Here is a 22,661-nt window from a genome sequence, read left to right as displayed (position 1 = left end):
TTTTAAAAAACACATATTTAAGAATAAGTTGAGAATTTGCGGACCTTTAGTCCTAAATATATCAACAGTATTTCTTTAAAATAATTGTTAGATGCCCTAAAAATTACTCCTTGGACCTCTTCCCTATTAACAATTACTCCCTTGGTGAGACCATGCAGTCTCATGGCTTTAAATACCATCTATGTGCTGATTACTCCCAGACTTATATCTAGCCTGGAAGGCTGCCCTGAATTCCAGACTCCTATATCCAATTGCCTACCTGACATCTCATGAGATATTAGAATATATAATAGCAAGTCAAAACTTATTTATTTATTTATATGGGGGGGGGTGGAGAGAATCTTCAGCAGGCTCCACACCCAGCTCAGAGCCCAAAGCTGGGCTCCATCTCACAACCCTGAGATCATGACCTGAACTGAAATCAAGAGTGGGAAACCTAACCAACTGAGCCACCCAGGCACCCCTACCAATTCTAAATTTAAAATGACCAAAACTGAAGTAATGCATGATGATATTCCATCCCAAACCATCTCTTTATGTAGTCTCTCCCTGTCTCAGTTAATGACAGTTACTCAGGCTAAGAACCTACGTGTCATTTTGACTCCTCCTTCTCCTACACTCCATATTCTGTCCATCACTATGTATTCTATCCACTGCATGAGTGTATCTTGTCAGTTCCATCTTCAAAACGTATCTGCACTTAACCAATGATCTGATATCACACAAGCTGCCACTATCCTGGTCCAAGTCCTCATCATTTCTTGCTTGGATTATAGTCTGGATTACCCTCCTTCCTTCTACTCACGTATTTTCAACAGAGCGAATATTGATCTATGAAAAGTTACTCTTCCGCTCGAACTCTTCAATCTCATTCAGTCTTTACTTTGCCCCACCTGACGTGGCTTTTATGATTTTCTTCTTCTTTTTTTTTTTAAAAAAAGCACGTCATCACCTCCTACACTTTCCGTCATTCTCTTTACCAGTTATATAGGGCTCCATGCTGTTCTTCAAATAAACTAAGTATATTCCGAACTCAGGGGTTTTGCATTTTCTGGGCCATGAGCCTTTTCCTCCCCTAGATATCTGCACAGGTCACTCCCTTCCTTCCTTAGCATGTGTACTGAAAAGTCATCAGTCATCTTCTCAATGAAGTCTTCCATTGCTATCCCATCTAATATTTCAAACTCACACTTGACATTTCAAATTTCTTCTTCCTGCTTTATTTTTTACTCTTAGCATGTATCATTATTGAACATACTATATTATTATATTTTTAACTTATTTACTGCCTGGTTCATTCTCTCAAATAAAAGTTCCTTGAAGACTTGTTTTTGTTCACTCTTCTATCCTACAGTAGCACCCTCTGAAACATAAGTGATACTAAATAAATACTTCTTTTTTTTTTTTTTTTTAAAGATTTTATTTATTTATTTGACACAGAGACAGCCAGTGGGAGAGAGACAAGCAGGGGGAGTGGGAGAGGAAGAAGCAGGCTCCCAGCAGAGAAGCCTGATGCGGGGCTCGATCCCAGAACGCCGGGATCACGCCCTGAGCCGAAGGCAGACACTTAACGACTGAGCTACCCAGGCGCCCCCTCAATAAATACTTCTGAATGAACGATTATTATGAATGATTATCCTACACATAAATTATTCCAGACAGAAATTTTTCCTAGTTTTAGAACTAGGAGTCACCCTAATAAAATGGTTGAAGGTTAGCTACAGCAATGGTTCCAACTATGGTTTGATTTTGTCAGAATCACCTAGGAAGACTCATTAAAATATAGATTCTAGAGTCCCACACTTAACTAACTGAATTACAGCATCTAGAGGCAGGGTCTAAAACCCAAAAATTTTTAAAGTTGACCATGATCCCTCACAGCAAGAATCTTAAAAGAGGGTCTAATAAGCCATATTTACAAACTGATTCTCAAGTTTGGAACATTTGGGAATCCCTGGCTACAAAGGACAAAAGTACTGCACACTGAGGTGCTTATACTGAAATACTGAAACAGATATACTCTGGTCTGTCCTCCAAGTTTTTACCAAAAAAAAAAAAAAATACAATTCTCAATGTGATAAAGACATTTGACTTTGAATCATTTTTATTAAAACTTTCTCCTGACTACAAAATTTTTTAGAAGACCAATCATTAACAATAAAGTCCTCCATAATTCCACTCCTTTCCCAAAGACGTACAGTGACAGTTAAGTTCCATGTATGTTTATGAAGATTTGTTCCAAGCAAAAGAGTATATATATCTCTCTACCATCTTTTTATTTATTTATTTTTTCCAGAAAGGATATCATGCTATACATACTGATCAAGTGAATTTTTTTAAGCTTCATGTGTTAGACATCAATAAATTCCCTCATTTTTCTAAAGTAGCTACAAGGATTCATTTATAAAATGCTATTCCTACTGATGGACATTTAAATTGATTTTTTTCAGTATTACAAATAATGTTGCAATAAACAGTCTTATCTGTTCATTTTTTCACATTTCTGCAGGTATATCTGTGGAATAAATTACTGGAGGTGGGTTTGAGTCAATGCATATTTTCTTTATTTATGATTTTATTTATTTATTTGGGGGAGGAACATGAGAGAGAGAGAGCATAACCAGGTGGGAGGGCAAAGGGAGAGGGAGAAGCAGGCTCCCCACTGAGTAGGGAGCCTGACATGAGGCTCTATCCCAGGACCCTGGGATCACGACCTGAGCTGAAGGCAGACGCCCAACCGATTGAGCCACCCAGGCACCCTGAGTCAACGAATATTTTTAATTCTGATACTGTTGAAGTGTTTCATCCCCAAATTATATTAGTTACAGGGTGCCTGGGTGGCTCAGTCAGTTAATCGTCTGCCTTTGGCTCAGGTCATGATCCCAGGGTCCTGAGATGGAGCTCCACATCGGGCTCCCTGCTCAGCGGGGAGTCTGCTACTGCTTCTCCCTCTGCCTCTCCACCACCTTCTGCTTGTGCTCTCTCTCTGAAATAAATATATAAGATCTTTTTAAAATATTATATTAGTTACATTTTCAGTATATGAGAATTCTTGTTTATTTAGATTCTTGATAATACTGTGCATAATCAATCTTCTGAATAATGGGTGATCTAATAGGTGAATACGATCTTTATATTTATATATTCAGACTCTTTCTCTTTATGGCTTTAGAATTTCATGTCACACTTATAAAAGGGTACCCACCTACTACCAAAAAATGTTTCTTCTAATGCTTTTTTAAAAAACATTTAAATCTTCTACTCAATTTAAAATTAAAGGGTAATAGTATGGCAAAAATTGCTGAGAAACACAGTAATTCCAACCCATGGACAAATACTACCTTGAAGAAAAAAATCACTTTAAGTATAATTTAGATTGTTTCTAGCATTTGTGTACTCAATTGAAATATTGCACAATAAAAGAACAGATGCTATATGCATCCTTTTAGATAACTCTGGCTATTGTAACAGAAACAATTCAGATACACCATTTTCCTATTTTAAAATGAAAGTACTAGGGACTCTCTCTACTAGAAGAATATATACCTACATGATCTACAAATTCTCATAGCAGAGATAAAATAGTGAAAAATTATGATGCCAATTGATGTACAATTATTTTCATGAAGGAAAGATGATCATATTCTGAGTTTACTTTTAACCAAGAAAGACTTTTTTGTCATCCTACTGCCAATTCCAAATGAGGTACCATGGGAAAAAATGGGCTTAACATTTCCACAAGCCTTTGAACATATTGGATTTCTTTGCAACATTTTAATTAATAGTACAAGTTCAATACCTGAATTTCAATACCCATCTCATGAATAAACAAACAGCAAATAGTAAAAGCTTCTACTATTAAGTAAAATGGTCAAGACTATTTAAAGCAGAAAGAATATCCAGTAGATTACTTAGGATGCTGAAGGCAGATATTCAAGCCTTGGGTTCTACAGTGAATGTTAATAATTTTGTATCCTGTGACTTGAATATGGCTTTGCTCATTTGACTAAGGTATCACAATCAAGCTATTCAGTTCAACTACACAGTCTGGTTCAACCATACAATTTAAAAAAAAGAAAAGAAAAACTACACCAGTGAATTATAATGAATATTTATAAGAAGACTACCAAAAGAGTGTGCATTTAATCATTATGAATAATTTTTAAAGATAGGATTTGTTCTTAAAACATTCTGTTCTTTAACAGAACACTGCTCATGTTTATGAGGCCTAAAAAATGCAAAATAGTTACCAGCTTCATGTGTAAACAATCCTTTTTCCCCCCATGTGTAAACAATTTTGCACAAAAGCTATTTATACGTGGGCTTACACAAAACAAAAAAACCCTCATTTTCCTTTAAAGACTGAGTTTAATGTTTACATTTCAGGTTCTCACACTAAAGAAAAGGGGGGTATAAACTTAAGAATTAAACATGTTTCCTTTCAAAACAATTCTTCAGTAATAAAAATAACAGGCTGCTTAACAAAGAAATCAACCATTCGATACACATACAAAATCACTCTGTACCTCTTGTCAGCAAGATCTGTTTTATTCCCTACTAGCATGATGATAACATCACTTCCTCTTTCTGTTCTGACATCATCAATCCATTTTGTAGTTTGCTGGAATGAGTTAACATCTGGTATAGGAGGGTGGACAGAGAGATTAGTGTTACCGCAAAGCCTCCCCAAGTGATAAACCAAAAAACAAAAACAAAAACAAAAAAACAAATCCTGGAAGTTGGGGGGGCGGGGGTTGGCACATTAGGACCCACTTTTAATGTGCCTGCAACGTAACTCCATTTTATCTGAGTACAACTGTCAGTGACATAAATAAATCACAAGAATAAAGTCCTCGAGGTTTCTTTTATAATAGTTTAAAAATTTTGAATATGACCAAATGAGTGCAACGTACCATATGTAATTGGGGGAGGGGGAACCTTTTTAAAATGTAAGGACAGGTATGGCAGATAATATGGTGTCACATTGCCACAATGTTTTTTTGATTACTTACACATACCCAGCATGACAAAGAAAGCATCTCCAAAAGTAGGTCAGCCAGTAAAACCCAAAACATCCAGAAAATTTATAAAGCCTTTACACAGCTTTCAACACCACTCTGTTTGCATTGCTTATTCAGTTTGTGATCACTTTAACTTGAAGTTCATTAGTTTAATGCACCAGAATCACTTGTAACAAAATCCATCTTTCCTAGCACTGGATTCTAAGTAGAATACTTCAGTAATTTTTACGGCAGCTCCAGGGAAAACTTTACTAATATTTTAACCACATGTGCACGATTTTTAAAGAAAAACACACCAGGTTTCACTTGATTTGGTTAAAGTAAGCACAAACATTTTAAAGCTGCAAAACTTATCAACGCACAATAATGAACATACACTTTTTTTAAACAAGTAGCAACCCAAAGTAAAGCTTCAAGAAAAGAAAGATTGCATATAGCACCTAACCCACCCCCCCAAAAAAGGTCTCTGAATGCGAACTTATAATTCTGCCATTGCAATTATTATGTAGATATGACTTCTGGCTGAGCAGATATGTAAAAATGTACAGTAAGAATATCACTAGCTCAAACCAACAGTTTATTTAAGATTCTTTTTAAACTAAGTTTAAGATGTAACATTATTCTGGTTTTCCTACAAATTATGGACCACTATATGGAATGATGGCTTAATATTGCCTAATACATATATAATAAACCAATTTACAAAGACAGTGTTAATCACAGAGCATTTCCTTGTCAGTCACCATATTCTTTGGAAAATTTACAGGCACTTAAAATGCCAAAGACATTATTCAGTCTTTAGGGAAAAGAAAAAGGAAGATCATTACTTGTTTTAATCTCCTATTTAAAATTTCTTCTTGGAGAGAAATGAAAGTGTAATTTGTTAGCAACAAAGTCAGTCAGTCCCAGAATCCAGATGTGATTCAAATGAAAATGATTAAAAGAAAACTGCACATTATATGTTTTCTCTGCCTTCCTCTATAGAGAGAGGATGACTGGAAGTGGAAAGCAGAGAAAAGTTGGCTAGCGGAAGCTTTTAATAGCCTCAACAGAAAGCCCTGAAGGATTTGAAAATTTTGGCAAGAGGCTTAAATGCAGATTATTTTATTTTAGAGAAATCTGAGATCAAGTTAAATGAAAAAGGAGACATTCTTTCAACCATAATTATGGTGTGACTTAGGGATAACAGGATACTAGGAAAGCCTTGGAGAGGATTCATAATTAGATCTGAATGAAAATTTCCAGGGCAAAAAAATCTGGCACAGTGGAAATAAAGCATGTTGGTACAGACACCAAAGCAAATATTTCTGACCTAGCTGGTATATGATAAGGTTTGCTATGACAAAACTCATTTTTACATGCTAGTATAGAAAACAAGCACAAGACAAGAACATGCATGCAGCTAAGCTAAAGGTTGAAAGAAGATTAGAAATGCGTAATTCCCCCCACTCACTTGTGATATCATAAACAACAACTGCCACAGTGGAGTCACGAATGTAGCTAGGAATCAAGCTCCTGAACCGCTCTTGACCTGCTGTGTCCCATAATTGCAATCGTACCTAACAACAAAATCAGTCAAACAAGCAAGAAAAATAAGAAAGGTCAACCCGTTGCAAAATACCTACTTGTGATATCGTAAACTACTACGGCTGCAGCAGAATCACGGATGTAACTGGGAATGAGGCTACGGAAACGTTCCTGACCCGCAGTATCCCACAGCTGCAGCCTGATCTGTGGGATGGGAAAAAATAAATAAAAAAAAAAAAAAAACCAAACTCATACTAAAAAGAAAAAAGAAATAATGTTTTTAAAAGAGGGAAGGTGGGAAGAAGGTAAAAAGTAGATTCATGCAAAAGGTTGCAGGGATGTGAGGAATGAAAATAACACAAAACTCCTTTCCTTTTTCAAAAGGGAGTAATATTAAAAATTTGCTTGCTCTGAAGGTACGTGACTTAAAAATGGCTATGTGAAAGATTTCACAGAATCAGAAATACAGCTTTTTTTCACTCCCTATAACGTCTCTTTGAATCTAATGCCTTCCGGATAGCAAAAAGTAGACTGTGTTGATGTTGAAATAGCATAAAAGGGAAAAACGAAGGCAAATGCCAATGAGCAGCCTCAGCTATCAGAGTAAAGGAATGAATGCTTCTCTGAAAGCCTCTCTGAAGCTAAACTGTGTCTCTTTTCTATTGGGTCCAGAACACGTTGAAATTGGGTCTCTGACTACTGTGCTTATGTTTCTCCTACACATTTCTTCCCAGAACATTGTATATAACCTAACAAAATGGAGAAATATCTTTTTGCAACTCTACATAAAAATTTCTTTACTTTCTTACTTTTCATATTTACATTTGAGGAAGAAAAGCCTGAAAACAAGCATTAAGTTATTTTACCATTATAAAGCAATTTCTAAGCTTTCAAAATTTAATGACATGCTGTACTTTAAAACATAAAAGAGAATACCCAAAAGAAAAACTCACACACTTATAGGAAATAGCATTAGAGATACAATGTTTTTTGTGTATAGGTCCTGAAATACCACATTTAAGCCACTGTTTAGCTGATAGGAATCTCTTCCAGGGACAGTGGGCTAGAATACAGAATTTACACTATGCTTAAAGGGAGCATTCCAAAATACAGGTGTCTAAATCAACAAATAAATACACATTACTTGTATCTATTCACTGTCACTTTGTTATACATCACATTCTGACATATAGAATTTTGAAACTGACAAATTATGTGAAGTCAAATGAAATATTTTTGAATGTCTAAAGAGTAACACTCAAAAAGTCTTTAGCAACTCTAATTTCTTCATGAAAATACTCTTTTCATTATCTCAATGCTATCTGTTATCATCTTTCCTAATCAGGATGACAAATTTTGTTTAGCAAGCCTAGGGCATTCAGTATTTTCCAAATAACTTGGCTTTCTCTCCCCTTTGGATTTTACTTGGGGATTAAGTCAGAATGCTATAAGTACTATCACTCTGTTAATAACAGTTTTTCTCAAAGCCTGTAAACTAACTTTTTCAACTTTGCTAAGAGCTTCTTATGGTGACAATCATTGATTATAGCTTTGATCACAGTTTTCTATCCTGGAGTATTGCAGATAATTGCACACTGAAAACATTACTCACTGTTCGATCCTCCAAGTACATTGTTTTTGATAAAAAGTCAATACCAATAGTTGCCTGTAAAACAGAAAACAAAGAAGTTAAAAAATAAAATAAAAATAATAACAGTTAAGGGGGAGCCTGGGTGGCTCAGTCAATTAGGCTTCTGCCTTCAGCTCAGGTCATGATCCCGGGGTCCTGGGATCAAGCCCCACGTGGGGCCCCCTGCTCAGTGGGGAGTCTGCTTCTCCCTCTGCCCCTCCCCCCACTCATGCATGCTCTCTCTCTCAAATAAATAAACTTAAAAAAAATAATAGTTTAATGGCAGTTTAGGGTTCAAATGGTAATTATGATTGTAGGAGAAATAATGAATAAACACATAAACACATCATAGCCAAGGACGAATGAACAAAATTTTCAGCAATAATGGTTTCTACCTACTGAGCACATGCTGTGTATTAAAGAATTCTTTTAGGCCTTTTATACAATCATCTCTAATCCTCATACACCTTTGCAAAGTAGCTACTGCCCATCCCTATTTTTATAATTTTAACAATACTGGGGTTCAGAGAAGTTAAAAAAGTTGTCTAGGGAAACAAAGCTTCTGCTGTGGAGTTGGGAGTAAAAGGCCAGCTCTTTCCAATATATAGTAACTATAATATATACATATTTATTTATTATATTTATTTAAAGTTGTGATAAAATACACATAACAAAATTAAATATCTTAACCATTTTTCAAAATACTATTTTTTGGGAATAGTTTTAGGTCCGCAGCAAAACTGAAAGGTACGGAGATTTCCCATATACTCCCTTACCCCCACATTTGCGTAACACTCCCTATTGTCAACATCCTCCACCAAAGTGGTACATTTGTTACAGCTGATGAACCTACACGGACACTGATGGTTTTTTTTAAAGATAGATTTTATTTTTAAATTGTGGTAAAACATAGATGATAAAATGTGACATTCTTGGGCACCTGGGTGGCTCAGTTGATTAGGTGGCTGTGTTTGGCTCAGGTCATGATCCCAGGGTCCTGGGATCAAGCCACGCATTGGGCTCCCTGCTTCTCTCTTCCCTTCTACCCCTCCCCCGCTCATGCGCTCACTCTCGCTCTCAAATAAAATCTTTAAAAATAAAATAAAATGTAACCATGTTAAGTGTACAATTCAATGGCACTGATTATATCCACAGTGATCTATAACTGTCAACACTGTTTTTAAAGCTTCTTTATAATCTCAAACAGAAACTGTACCCATTAAGCAGTAACTTATCACAATGTATGGATATCCCACAATTTCTTTTTCCATTCATTTATTAATGGACATTTGGGGTTTGTTTCCACCTTTTGGCTGCTATGAGTTCCTACATTCAGTTCTTCAGTATACACCTGGACAATGGAACTGCTAGGCCTTATGATAATTCTATTGAAACTTGGTGAGGAAATGCCAGACTGGCTTCCACAGCAGCTACACCACAAATTTCTTTTTTTTTTTTTTTTTTTTTTAAAGATTTTATTTATTTATGTGACAGAGAGACAGCCAGCGAGAGAGGGAACACAGCAGGCGAGTGAGAGAGGAAGAAGCAGGCTCCCAGTGGAGGAGCCCGATGTGGGACTCGATCCCGGAACGCCGGGATCACGCCCTGAGCCGAAGGCAGACGCTTTAACGACTGCGCTACCCAGGCGCCCCCATACACCACAAATTTCTAATAGCAATGCATGAAGGTTCCAATTTTTCCATATTCTTGCCAGCATTTGTATTTTCTCTTTTTATATATAATACTCATCCTAGTAGGTAGGAAGTGGAATCTTTTTGTGATTTTGATTTGCAGTTCTCTAATGACTAGTAATGTAAGCATCTTTTCCTGTGCTTACTGGCCATTTGTATAACCTCTCTGAAGAAATGTCTATTCAGTCCTTTGCGCATTTTTAAACTGAGTTTGTCATTTTATTACTGATATACAGGAGTTCTTTACAGATCCTAGATATGAAACTCTTCTCAGATATGTAATTTTCAAGTATTTCTTCCCATTCTGTAGGTTGAGCCTGGTGCTCTTACTGGAAACCAACTGTCCAGTGCCTGGGTGGCTCAGTCGGTTGAATGTCCGACTCTTGATTTAGGCTTGGGTCATTATCTCAGGGTTTTAGGATCTAGCTCCATATCGGGTCTCACGCTCGGTGGGGAGTCTGCTTGAGTTTCTCTCTCTCTGTGCCCTTTACTACTTTTGTGCACAAGCTCATGCTCGCACACTCTCTAAAATAAATAAATAAATCTTTAATAAATCTTTTAAAAAGGAAATCAATTGTCAATAGGTATGTGGATTTACTTATGAATTCCCAATTCTATTCCATTGGTCTATATCTATATGTCTGTCATTGTCCTGATTACTGTAGCTTTGTAATAAATTTTGAAATCAGAAGTGTTGGGTCCTCTTTTTTAAGATTTTATTTATTCATTTGACAGAGAGAGAGTGCGCGAGCATGAGTGGGGGCGGGGGGTGGTGGTGGTGGTGGTGAGAAGCTCCCTGCTGAGCAGGGAGTTCAACGTGGGGCTCGACCTAGGACCCTGGGTTCATGACCTGAACTGAAGGCAGATGCAAAACCAACTGAGCCACACAGGTGCCCTATTTTCCTTTTTCAAGACTGTTTTAGCTTTTGCAAATTAGAATCGGTTCTTTATTTCTACACAAATGGCAGTAGAAATCTGATAGGGACTGCATTAAACCCGTAGACTGCTTTCAGTAGTTAGTACTGACATCTTAACAATACTGTTTTCTAATCCCTTTGCCTAGGATGTTTCTCCATTAGGTCTTCTTTAATTTTCCTGAGCAGCATTTTGTAGATTTCAACTATACACAGACTTTTACTAAAGCAAGCAAGGGGTGCCTGGGTGGCTCAGATGGTTAAGCATCTGCCTTCAGCTCAGGTCATGATCCCAGGGCCCTGGGACCAAGACCTGCTTCAGGCTCCCTGCTTAGCAGGGAGCCTGCTTCTCCCTCTCCCTCTACTGCTCCCCTGCTTGTGCTCTCTGTCAAATAAATAAAATATTTAAAAAGAAAAAAAAGAAAGCTAGCTTTCTTCTTTATCCTAAACTATGTGACTATGTATTTCAATTACATTTCTAAATTTAGGGCTTAAATATATATAACTGAAGTATGCAGTCTGAAAATGTATATCCCATTCTGCTATAGGCTGGGATAATGAGTTCATAAACTTGAATTATTGTACAGAAGCATCTAACTGACAAACCTGAGGAATGTACAGGAATGGTATAGGGCTACATTTAACAAATCTCACCAAGAGAACCTCATTTAATCAGACAGAGGCAGCTGACTGTCTACACAAATATCCATCTTTCCCTTCCTTGTTAAAACAAACATTTATTTAAATCCATACTTTCCCACTAAAAAGACTACATTTTTCAGCCTTCTTTGAGCTTTAAATGAATGGGACTGACTCAGTTGAAAGGTGCACTGTTGGTTTTTTTCCTTTCCTTCTTCTTGCCTGGATGTGGGATACCATGGCCAGAACTCCAGGAACCATTCAATAACCACGAGGCAACCTCCATATGCAAGTCACATATTAGATCTGGATAAACAAAGTTACAAGTCCCAGATGACTATGGAGCTGCCACACAAGCCCTGAACTACTCTACTTATGGACTTCTTATATATGGAAAAAAAAGTTTCTCACATCACTTACCAATGTTATTTTGTGTTTGTTATAAACAGCCCAAAATAATTTTTAATGGCTACAAACAGAAGTATGCCTTGTCAGATCTCACAGCCAAGACATATAAATGTTTTTAAAATTAATACAAAGTAAGACTTTATGATAAAATGTATAATAATCCCCCCTTCCACTGCACTATCCTAGTTTTGGCACATCATTTATACACCAAACTCATAAAGATTAAAATTAACCTGAAAAACAGAGCCTGTTTCTGCTCTTCTTTTCAGTTAATTTTATTCCAAGCAGAACTACTATGGCAAAAAAGTCAATCAGCCACAAGAATTAAGCCAACAGCAGGAAAAACAGAAAGAATAGATGGAAAACTAAACATCATCAGCTATTCCAGCATCTCGAATGTTACTGATGTGGAACTAATTCAAATCTTCATAAAAGACAGATGAGACATTAGTGCTACCTCATGCTGACCTTCTTTATAGAAATGCAGAAGGCAGTAATTGTAGAAGAAACCAAAGGTTAGAAAAAATTCTCCCACATATCTTAATTTATAGCTTCACATTATTTTAAGTGTTAATTCATTGTGTTGGGAAGTTTACTTTGTAAAAAAAATAAAAAATAAAAAAATTAGACAGTACTTTTACTGTGGGAGCACACAATTCAAGATTGAACAATGGCTTACCCAAATATATCAGCATCAAGATAATAATGGTTGGTAACTATAGTTTAGATATTTGTATTTGGATGCTCTCCACTCAGAACAGTGTTTATTTGCCCCAACAGCAATTTTATAAAATATTGCAGATGTAAACTAACTATTCTGTCTGACTTTCCACATACTGGTTTGTCACCTGTCCTGAGGCCACACACAGCCAAGAGACCCATCAAATCATGATTTTTCCATAAGGGACATTAGTTTTCCTACATAAAAGTAATTAAGTAAGGAAAACAAATTTTTCTCTATACCAAGCAATGATAATCAGCTTCCTCCTGTGGTCCAAACATAGAGTTCTGCTGCCTAGCTGCTGCTTTCCCCAGCAGGAAACAGAGAAAGAATAAGAGCTGAAAAACGCAAAGACTAGAATAAAGGAAGAAAAGAGTGGGCAAGTTAAGAAGAGTCTAACACTGACTGCTACAGAGATAAAAAGAAGAAAGTCAAAGGATCCCAGGAGGATGCTGATACAGGTTCCATTTTAGAAAAATAACCATCCATTAATAAATATGTTTATATATATTTATGTATGTGAAACTTGTATACTTTTCTCTTAGATATCTTTGTACCACATTACTTAGGAAAGAAACTATGTGAAGTCTGTCGAGTTTAGAAAGGTGTCATTATAAGAGCATAAAATTTTACTTATGTAAGCTGAACAAGTTCTAGAGATCATTGTGCATATACATAATACTGTAGTGTACACCTAGAAGTCTGATTAGAAGGTAGATTTCATATTAAGTGTTCTTAGCACAGTTTGAAAAAAAACTGCCACGCCCCCCCCCCAATTAAACGACAATACTTCTGGTAGGAGAAAAAAAAAAAGAGTCCTTAAAAATTAAAGAAAATTAAAAACTAAGAAATCAAACATTGGATGAGAAAAACAGTACACCCGGGGGGAATTTTATTTCTATTGGTAACAAACTAGAATTTTGTGTAGAACAATTTAAAGCTTTAACTTAAAGAGCTTAAGGATGTATTCCATCACTAAGATCTTCCTGGAAAAATTCAGTTACATTGTTTTAAATGTTTCAAAGTAGGGACCTGGGTGGCTTAGACTTGGTTAAGTGCCTTCAGCTCAGGTCATGATCCCAGGGTCCTGGGACTGAGCCCCTCGTCAGGCTCCCTGCTCCGAGGGGGAGCCTGCTTCTCCCTCTGCCCTTCCCCCTGCTCACGCTCTCTCTCTTTCTGACAAATAAAGAATAAAAAAATAAACGTTTCAATGTTTTAAACTATGCCACACTGAATTTATGTTTGTTTGGGGTTTTTTTTCCCCCATTTAAGACAGCAACAAAGATTTTTTTTTTAATTTATTTATTTGAGAGAAAGAGAGATAACAAGAGAGAAAGCACAAGAAGGGGGAAAGGGAGAAGCAGGCTCCCCGCCGAGCAAGAAGCCCGATGAGGGGCTCTATCCCAGGACCCTAGGATCATGACCTGAGCTGAAAGTAGACGCTTAACCAAATGAGTCACCCTGGCATCCCTGGGAATACTTTATTCAAATCCATCAGAGAAAGGGACATCTTGGGTCTAACAAAGCATTGTGTTTTAAAGCACAGGTCAGTAATTGTATATGAAGAGTATACACTGCTACATATAAATTAACTGATCAGACCTCAACTTTTCAATGTTTAAAACAGAATAAAAGTAGCACCTTTGTGACATTTTTAACTTTAGTACTCCTCTCCTTCAATCAAATCCATACCAACCTCCTCATAATCCTTCTCAAGGGCAGCCATATCCTCACAGGCCTCAGAAAACTCTCCTTCCTCCATGCCCTCACCCACATACCAGTGAACAAAGGCAAGCCTGGCATACATCAAGTCAAACTTGTGGTCCAGGAAAGCCCAAGCCTCAGAAATGTCTGTGATGTTGCTTATACCACGCACACAGCTCGCTGTACTCTGGCCAGGTCTCCAACAGGTACCACAGTGGGAGGCTGGTAATTAATGCCCACCCTGAAGCCAGTGGGGGCACCAGTCCATAAACTGGATGGTATGCTTGGTCTTGATGGTGGCAATGGCGGCACTGACATCTTTGGGAACTATGTTGCCACTGTACAACAGGTAGCAAGCCATGTATTTACCATGGTGAGGATCACATTTCACCATCTGACTGGCTGGTTCAAAGCATGCAGTGGTGATCTCTGCTACAGAAAGCTGTTCATGATAGGCTTTCTCAGCAGAGATGACAGGAGCATATGTGGCCAGAAAGAAGTAGATGCAGGGAGAGAGTATCACATTAGTCTGGAATTCTGTCAAATCAACATTCAGGACTCCATCAAATCTGAAGGAAGCAGTGATGAAGGATGCAATCTGACCTATCAACCAACTGAGGTTAGTGTAGGTTGGGCGTTCAATATTGATGTTTCTACGACAGACATCATAGATGGCTTCACTATGTACCATGAAGGTGAATTTATGTTTATTGTCCATTTGTAACAGCTTCTGGAATAAGAAATCTTCTAAGTCGAAGTCATCTCAAAGGTCAGTCTGAGCAATATAATCTTTCTCAAATAAAAGATTGAATCTAAAACAAGGAACAGGAAAAAGAAGGAATCTACTCTGTGGGACTCTTTCTTGAGCTTATTTATATTAAGCTGAACCATGTAAAATTGACAATATCCTATCATTTTTGAATTATAAATATAGCAACATAATATGGTTCAAGCTGATATACTTTAAACTGTTAGAAAAATCTGTGGGTTTATAACTGGAAAAGAAAATAAGTGGTGACAAACAAGAACTTTAAGAGACTCAACTCTAGACCCTCTGGTTAAAACAGTTTTTTTGTTTGTTTGTTTCACTCTGAAATAATGTCTAAATTTTGGTCAATTAAAGACTCTTCTGGCCAGTTTCCTCCTTTTTAAATGAAATTAATTCAGTGCAAAGGAATCATACACAGAACATGAGTTAAGTTTGATATATACATTACATATGGCTCATGTAAGCCCAATAATAAATTTCTAGCAAGGAGACTAGCTCTTTAATTATTCATTTCAGAAGTTTTTCTGTTGTAGTATGTGTGGTGGGGGTGGGAGTAGGGAATCGTCAAATGATTCACTGAAGAACTCTTCACTTGATAACTAAGTTGGCAGCTAACCACATAAAGGTCAATTCTTCATATTCAAAGATACTTCTTAACATACTGTCAAGCTGATTTCCCTAAATAAGGATGTAGGGTGCTATATCATCTAAATTTTCTTGTTAGAGCTAAACTAAAAGAACATCTAGGATTGTATCTAATTGTCATAAAAACTTGTAACTCACATTGTTAATTAGCATCTCCTATTAATGCCAAAATACAATGATACTTCAGCTTTATTAGCAACAACTTTTCCACAATCACAATCTTACCTTATCTGTCAAATTCTATCAGTATCACTACCCTTATGTCAACATCACTACCCTTATAGATGTCTGACCGGACAGCAGCATGAAGAAACAGCAATGGCACTTTCAGGTATGCCTGAAAGATCTCCCTAATTTCACTGAGAACATGGGTATAACAAAATCCTTTAGAAACACCAGAGAACTCTAAATAGGCTCCAGCTAATAAGTCTTTTAGCCTAAGACTCTGACCCTAGTTCAGATTTTTTAGCCTATGGTAGTAGTTCTGCTCCCAAAGATTTGTGCTTATACTTTTCAGGAATTTTCCACATGTGGCTCAATGACATCAATACTTTTGTTAGTCTCTGAAACTGGCATTTGTAGCTCTTCTGATAAGAGACGGAGCACTGCTCAGAATCAAGACACCATACACAAGAGAAGGTTCTCTAGGTGAAGCCTTATAGGCCATAGAGCTGCAGAGACCTAGAAAATTGGGGATATCTGACCTAAAGAAATCCAGAAGAAACTGAAGCACTCTTACTGACTGAGCTATTTTTCATTTCTAAATTTGCTCTTTTCATGTCTTATGAGGTGGCTAAACCATTTCTGAAATATTCAAAAGAATGGTAATAAAATATATACAGTACATACTAATTAGCTTTTTTAAAAAGTAACTTTCCTAAAATGGCAGATTTATGTATCAGTCATTTCTGTTCCATGACCTTTATGGTTTTTAATATAAGGCTTAATTAAAACAAATTCCTTTGGGATGATGAAAATGTTCTTAATCTTGATAGTGGTGGTAGCTTCACAGGTGTACACATCTATCAAAACTTGTCAAAATGGAAAGAATTAGTAATTCTTTACTAACTATGTGATTTTAAGAGTCCTGCGTGTGTTGGATAAAGTTCTTTGCCATGTGTCTTTTGCTTGTTTTAGGTTTAGTTTACTCTTCTAGTTTCTTAAGGTAGAAGGTTAAATTATTAATTTAATATATCTCTTCTTTTCCTTATAGCATTGCTTTAGCTGTAACCTATAAATTTTGGTATGTTACGGAATTTTTTTCCCCATTTGTTTCAAAGTACTTCCTAAATTTTATTTTTGAGTTTTTTTCCTTGACTCATTGGTTATTTGGGAATGTGCTGTTTAATTTCCATGTATTTGTGAATTTCTCAAATCTCCTGTTAATGATTTCTAATTACACCATTCATTTATTCTTGACTTTAAGTATAGATCAAAAGGTCACAGAATCCTAGGCTTGAAGCACATAAGAGAATATCTACAATCACTCCTACTTCTATCCCGATGGTAATCAGTGGTATCTTTTAATGGACTTTGGAAGAGGAGATAAAGAAATCAAGTGAAAAGACTGAGGACTATGAGCAAAATCAGTTATACTTTGTATTTATATAACATTTTACAGATTACAGAAAGTCCTTTTATGTAAAAAGTGGATTTTTAAAAAGACCTTAAATATTACTTATAACACAAAATAGAAACAATTAGTAAGTCAACAAAAATAAAATACCTGATAGGTGTTGTCAAAACTGTCATACATGAATCTGGTGATCAAGGATGTCTTTCCAACTGAAATGAAAAGGAAAAAAGATTCACTCAGTTAACACATTACATACACCAGGTTCTCAAGTGATTCTTCTACAGAGAATTGCAACTAAAGTCCATGGGAAATATCTGCAATGGTTCTACTACTAATAATTTAGAAACATACAGCCCCTAGCTTGTTGAAACACCTTTCTCTAATAACATATAACACTCTCAAATTAAGAGCAGAGGTAAATAGTTTTATTTAGTTAAGGGTTGAGGAAAATGAAAAGATGGAGGAAAATAATCAATTATGTTGACATCTCTACTTCACAAAAGGCCAAGCAGACATTGTTTGGGCCCTAACAAAAAGAACTAGGATTACACTTGAGAAGAAGCCTCTTTATATAGGAATAGTTGAACTAGGAATTTCTTTATTAGTAAACAGTACATATAGTTTTCATTTTTTAAAAAAATGCTCACTATCTTTTTCACATAAAAGAGTAAAACGCATATTGTATTTTACTGGTGGTACAGAAAATTACAGGAACAAAGTGAAAATTATGTATATCATGCCACCCACATATAATTAATGTTGGTTCTGTTTTTCTGAAATATTTTTATATATAACAATATGTACTTAAAGGTGAAACTCTAGAACCATTCATAGGTAAGCCAGGAAAAATATACATACTACCATTTTCAACACTGACTGGACTCTGTAAAAAGTAAATGTAAAAATCTGAAGAGATAAAAGGCAATATGCATTTCACAGAGAGGGAAATAGTGGTGGATAAAAGCAAGGAACTATATAAAATATATAAGAAAGAAGTATAAAATAGCTTATTAAAATAGTTTTTATTCAAAGGATTAAAAATTATTAAGCACTTTATTTTATTTTTTAAAGATTTTATTTTATTTTTTTTAAAGATTTTATTTATTTATGTGACAGAGAGACAGAGAGACAGAGAGACAGCCAGCGAGAGAGGGAACACAGGCAGCGGAGTGGGAGGGGAAGAAGCAGGCTCCCAGCCGGAGGAGCCTGATGTGGGACTAGATCCCGGAATGCCGGGATCACGCCCTGAGTCGAAGGCAGACGCTTTAACAACTGCGCTACCCAGGCGCCCCTAAAGATTTTATTTTTAAGTAATCTCTACACCCAATGTGGGGCTTAAACTCACAACCCCAAGATCAAGAGTTGCATGCTCTACTGACTGAGCCAGCCAGGTGCCCCTAAGCATTTTAAATATGATTCAATATGGAATCCCAGTAAATATATTGCTCTTGTTTACCTCAAAGCTCCTGTAAAATGGTACGCAAACTTGTAATGATTTGCTACATGTTGCTTTTCCTAAAAGATTATAAGCTCCAGGGACACCTGGGTGGCATAGTGGGTTAAGTGTCCAACTCTTGGTTTTGGTTCAGGTCATGATCTTAGGGTCCTGGGATCGAGTCCATGTCCGGCTCCCTGCTCAGTAGTTTACTTCTCCCTCTCCCTCTCCCCCTACTCCCACTCATGCTCAAGCTCTCTCTCAAATAAATAAAATCTTTTAAAAAATAAAACAAAAGACATACAAGTTTAAAATAAAAATTATAGTAACATTATAGTTTATAACATAAAGAATGTAATACAGGACAACTATAACACAAAAGATGGGGTGATGAATGCTGTTATACTGCTGTAAGGTGTCTATAGTTCATGTGAATAGTACAGACTGTGTGTGTGTATATATATATATATATACATATATATATGTATGTGTGTGTGTGTATATATATATAAAGGAAAAGATAAAAGTGTGTGTGTGTATATATGTATATGTATATGTATATATATATAAAGGAAAAGATAAAAGTGTGTATATATATGTTTATATATATAAAGTGCATATATATATATATATATACAGGAAATATATATATAAAGGAAAAGATACCTCAAAAGTAGGGATTATCCCAGGAATAAAAGGTTAGTAAATCATACAAAATCAACTAATGTAATTCAAAATATTAACAGAACAAAAAAGAAAATCTTTAAGTTCACCTCAATATATTTAGATGAAGTATTATGACAAAACTCACCAGATTCATGATGAAAACTCTAAGCAAACTAGCAAACCAGGAATGGAGGGAAATGGCATCAATCAGATAAACAGCATTTACAAAGAAATCTATAGTTAACATCATATGTAATGCTAAACTCCAATGGTTTCCTCCAAAGAACGGGAAAAAAAAGCAAGGATGTCCAATCCACCACTTCTATTCAGCATGGGTACTCGGGTCTTAACCCGTGCAATGATGACAAGAAAAAGAAATAAAAGCCACACAAAGTGACACTGTTCTTTTTCACTGATGACATGACTAGTCAGTCACGCAGAATAATCCTATGAAACTAATTTTAAAAATCTGCTAGAACTAGGGGCATCTGGGTAGCTCAGCTGGTTAAGTGTCAGACTTGATCTCAGCTCAGGTCTTCATCTCAGGGTTGTTGAGTTCAAGCTCCGCATTGGGCTAAACACTGGGCGTAGAGATTACTTAAAAAAAAAATCTACTAGAACTAGTAAATCTGGCAAGGTCTCAGTACAGAAGTTTGATATACAAAAATCAACTGCATTTCTAAATACTAGAAGTAAATAGAAAACGGAACATTTTAAACTCCACATGTGGTAACATCACAAAATATGAAACAATTAGGAATAAATTTAACAAGATGTTAAAAACTCTACCTTGAAAACAAAATACTCTATTGAGAGAACATCAAGAAAATCTAAATAAATATAATACCATATACTAGTTTAAGAGAAATCACTACTAAGATATCAATTTTCTCCAATTTACACCTTCAACATAATCTCAATCATAATCCCAACAGCCTTTGAAAAATAGCAAATGACAAGACAGTTCTGAAGTTCATATGAAAATGCAAAGGATCTAGAATAGTTAAAACGATCTTGAAAACAGTGAATAATTTTGAAGATTCTACCATATACAATCTCAAAATTTACCATGAAACTACAGTAATCCAAATAGTATGGTACTGGCTTAGAGAGAGAGAAACAGATCAGTGAAACAGAACAGAATCCAGAAATAAACAAAAAAAATCTCTAGGCTGTTGAATAAACATCTCTAGCTCTGTGAGACCACAACTTTTTCTCCTACTCTATCCCCCCAAAAAAGGGCCTGAAAACTGACAATTTTAATTTTCTCACACTAGTACCTCAAGGATATTCTAAGAAAACTACAAATTTTTTAAAAATCTTAAACAACTTTCCAATATGAAATTAACATTTTATTCCCAAGCAAACATCTCCACATAATGACACTACTGTAAATATCACAAGATGTTTTAGTAACAAATGCTTTCATCCTAATCCTTAACCTTTCCAAAAATTAAGTAGAGATCTAATTCTTTTCTGCCAATTCTTGTTTAAGGAAAAGCTTTAATTCTGCTAGCAACAGAGAAAAGCAGCACAGGGATGGAATTAATGCAACACAGCTAATCTGAAAAAGTGGAATTTTCTAAGTAATATGGTAGAAAGGAAGATTTCAGAGAAATCTCAAGGTAGCTCTATTTCCTTATTGCCAACCCTCATAAAAACAGTCTTCGTTGATAAAAACAGAACCTGCAATCAATCCTAATTCTGGGAATTTCTCTCTAAAACTGTCTAAGATCTAAGACCTAAATAAATTTATTTTATAGAAATATAATTAAAGCTTTTTTTTTAGATTTTATTTATTTATTTGACACAGAGAGAAAGCACAAGCAGGGGGAGCTGAAGGGGGAGAAGGAGAAGCAGACTCCCACCAAGCTGGGAGCTCGATACAGGACTTAATCCCAGGGCCCGAGCCAAAGGCAGACACTTAACTGACTGAACCACCCAGGCACCCCTATTTTATAGAAATACTTAAGATGGTGCCCTGGTGGCTCAGTCAGTTAAGCATCTGCCTTCAGCTCAGTTCATGATCCCCAAGTCCTGGGATCAAGCCCCATGGTGGGCTCCTTGTTCAGCAGGAAGTCTGCTTCTCCCATGGTGCGCGCTCTGTCAAAAAAAAAAAATAAATAAACAAAATCTATAAAAAATAAAAAGAGAGAGAAAAATATTTAAGAATTAACTTAAGAAGGTATGGGTAAGTGTATTTTTTTTTTAAAGAGGGATTCAAAAAACTTTAATGAAAGCAAAAATCAAAAAGTGCTCTCAATATACACTAAAAAAGGCATTTATGCTTAGTCCAGGGCTCTTTTTTAAGATTTATTAGAGAGAGAGAGAGCGAGAGAGAGCACGTGAGCACACGAGCAGGGAGAGGGGCAAAGGGAGGGGACAGAATCTTTAGCAGATTCCCCACTGAGTATAATGCCCAATGTGGGGCTAGATCTCAAGACCCTGAGATCATGACCTGAGCCAAAACCAAGAGTCGGATGCTAAACCAACTGAGCCAGCCAGGTGTCCCCAGGGATCTTTTTTCATTATATTATTTATTCTATGCCAGATACTGCAGTGTTTCAGGACCATTTTTTTACTCTCAAAACTACTCAAAGAGTCACTGCAGCCTTAAGAAGTAAGGCTACTCTACTTTTTAGGATATTCTTCTTTATAAAGAGCAGATCGATTCCCAAAACCCATAACTCCAGTCTAATCATAAGGAAAAAGAACAAATTCCAGTAGAGAAGCATCCTACAAAAATACTTGACCAGTACTCCCCCAACTGTCAAAGTCATTAAAAGTCTAAGACTGTCCCAGCCAAGAGGAGTCTGAGACATAAAACTAATCAAACAGGGTATCTGACAGAATCCTGGAACAGACAAAGGACACTGGGGAAAAACTAAGGATATCTAAATAAATTATGGATTTTACTTAATAATACTATTGGTTCATTAATTATGAAAAATGTACAATATTAACAAAATGTCAATAATAGGAGAAACTGGGTACGGGTTTACAGGAACTATACTATCTTTCTCAGTTTTTCTGTAAATCTAAAACTTCTAAAAAAATAAAGCTTATTTAAAAATTGTTTTATTCATTATTCACATACCTTTAAAATAAACCAAACGAAAAAGGTAGATCAGTAGTTTCCTAGGGCTAGTAGACAATTTTTATTACTGTATTATTTATTATTTTATTATAAAGACAAAATATTTTGTGGTGATTCTTGCACTGTCAAGACTCACTGAATTGTGTAATTTAAACAGATACAGTTTATTGTCTATAGGCTTCCTCAGTAAAACTGGTAAGGAGAAACAACCTGTCACA

The 22,661-nt window shown here is 36.0% G+C and overlaps 1 protein-coding gene across 6 annotated transcripts in view; it reads right to left on the bottom strand.

Moving 5' to 3' along the window:
• Positions 1-22,661, bottom strand: part of RAB6A (RAB6A, member RAS oncogene family) — a 96,263-nt gene that overhangs the window by 17,414 nt on the left and 56,188 nt on the right. For 3 of the 6 annotated variants that reach the window (XM_048217297.2, XM_026518066.4, XM_057316712.1), the window contains 4 exons: positions 17,396-17,454; positions 8,161-8,214; positions 6,647-6,752; positions 4,527-4,638 (listed from right to left, as the gene is read on the bottom strand). In XM_048217297.2, coding sequence (XP_048073254.1) covers positions 4,527-4,638; positions 6,647-6,752; positions 8,161-8,214; positions 17,396-17,454 — 331 coding nt within the window. Of the gene's footprint in view, positions 1-4,526; positions 4,639-6,474; positions 6,581-6,646; positions 6,753-8,160; positions 8,215-17,395; positions 17,455-22,661 lie in introns of all 6 variants that reach the window. The other 3 variants (XM_048217296.2, XM_026518067.4, XM_057316711.1) reach the window with 1 other exon arrangement.

Source organism: Ursus arctos, unplaced genomic scaffold (genome assembly GCF_023065955.2).
Source record: "Ursus arctos isolate Adak ecotype North America unplaced genomic scaffold, UrsArc2.0 scaffold_22, whole genome shotgun sequence".
NCBI lineage: Eukaryota > Metazoa > Chordata > Mammalia > Carnivora > Ursidae > Ursus > Ursus arctos.
Note: the sequence above shows the minus strand (reverse complement) of the source record. Positions and strands in the feature narration are given on the sequence as shown.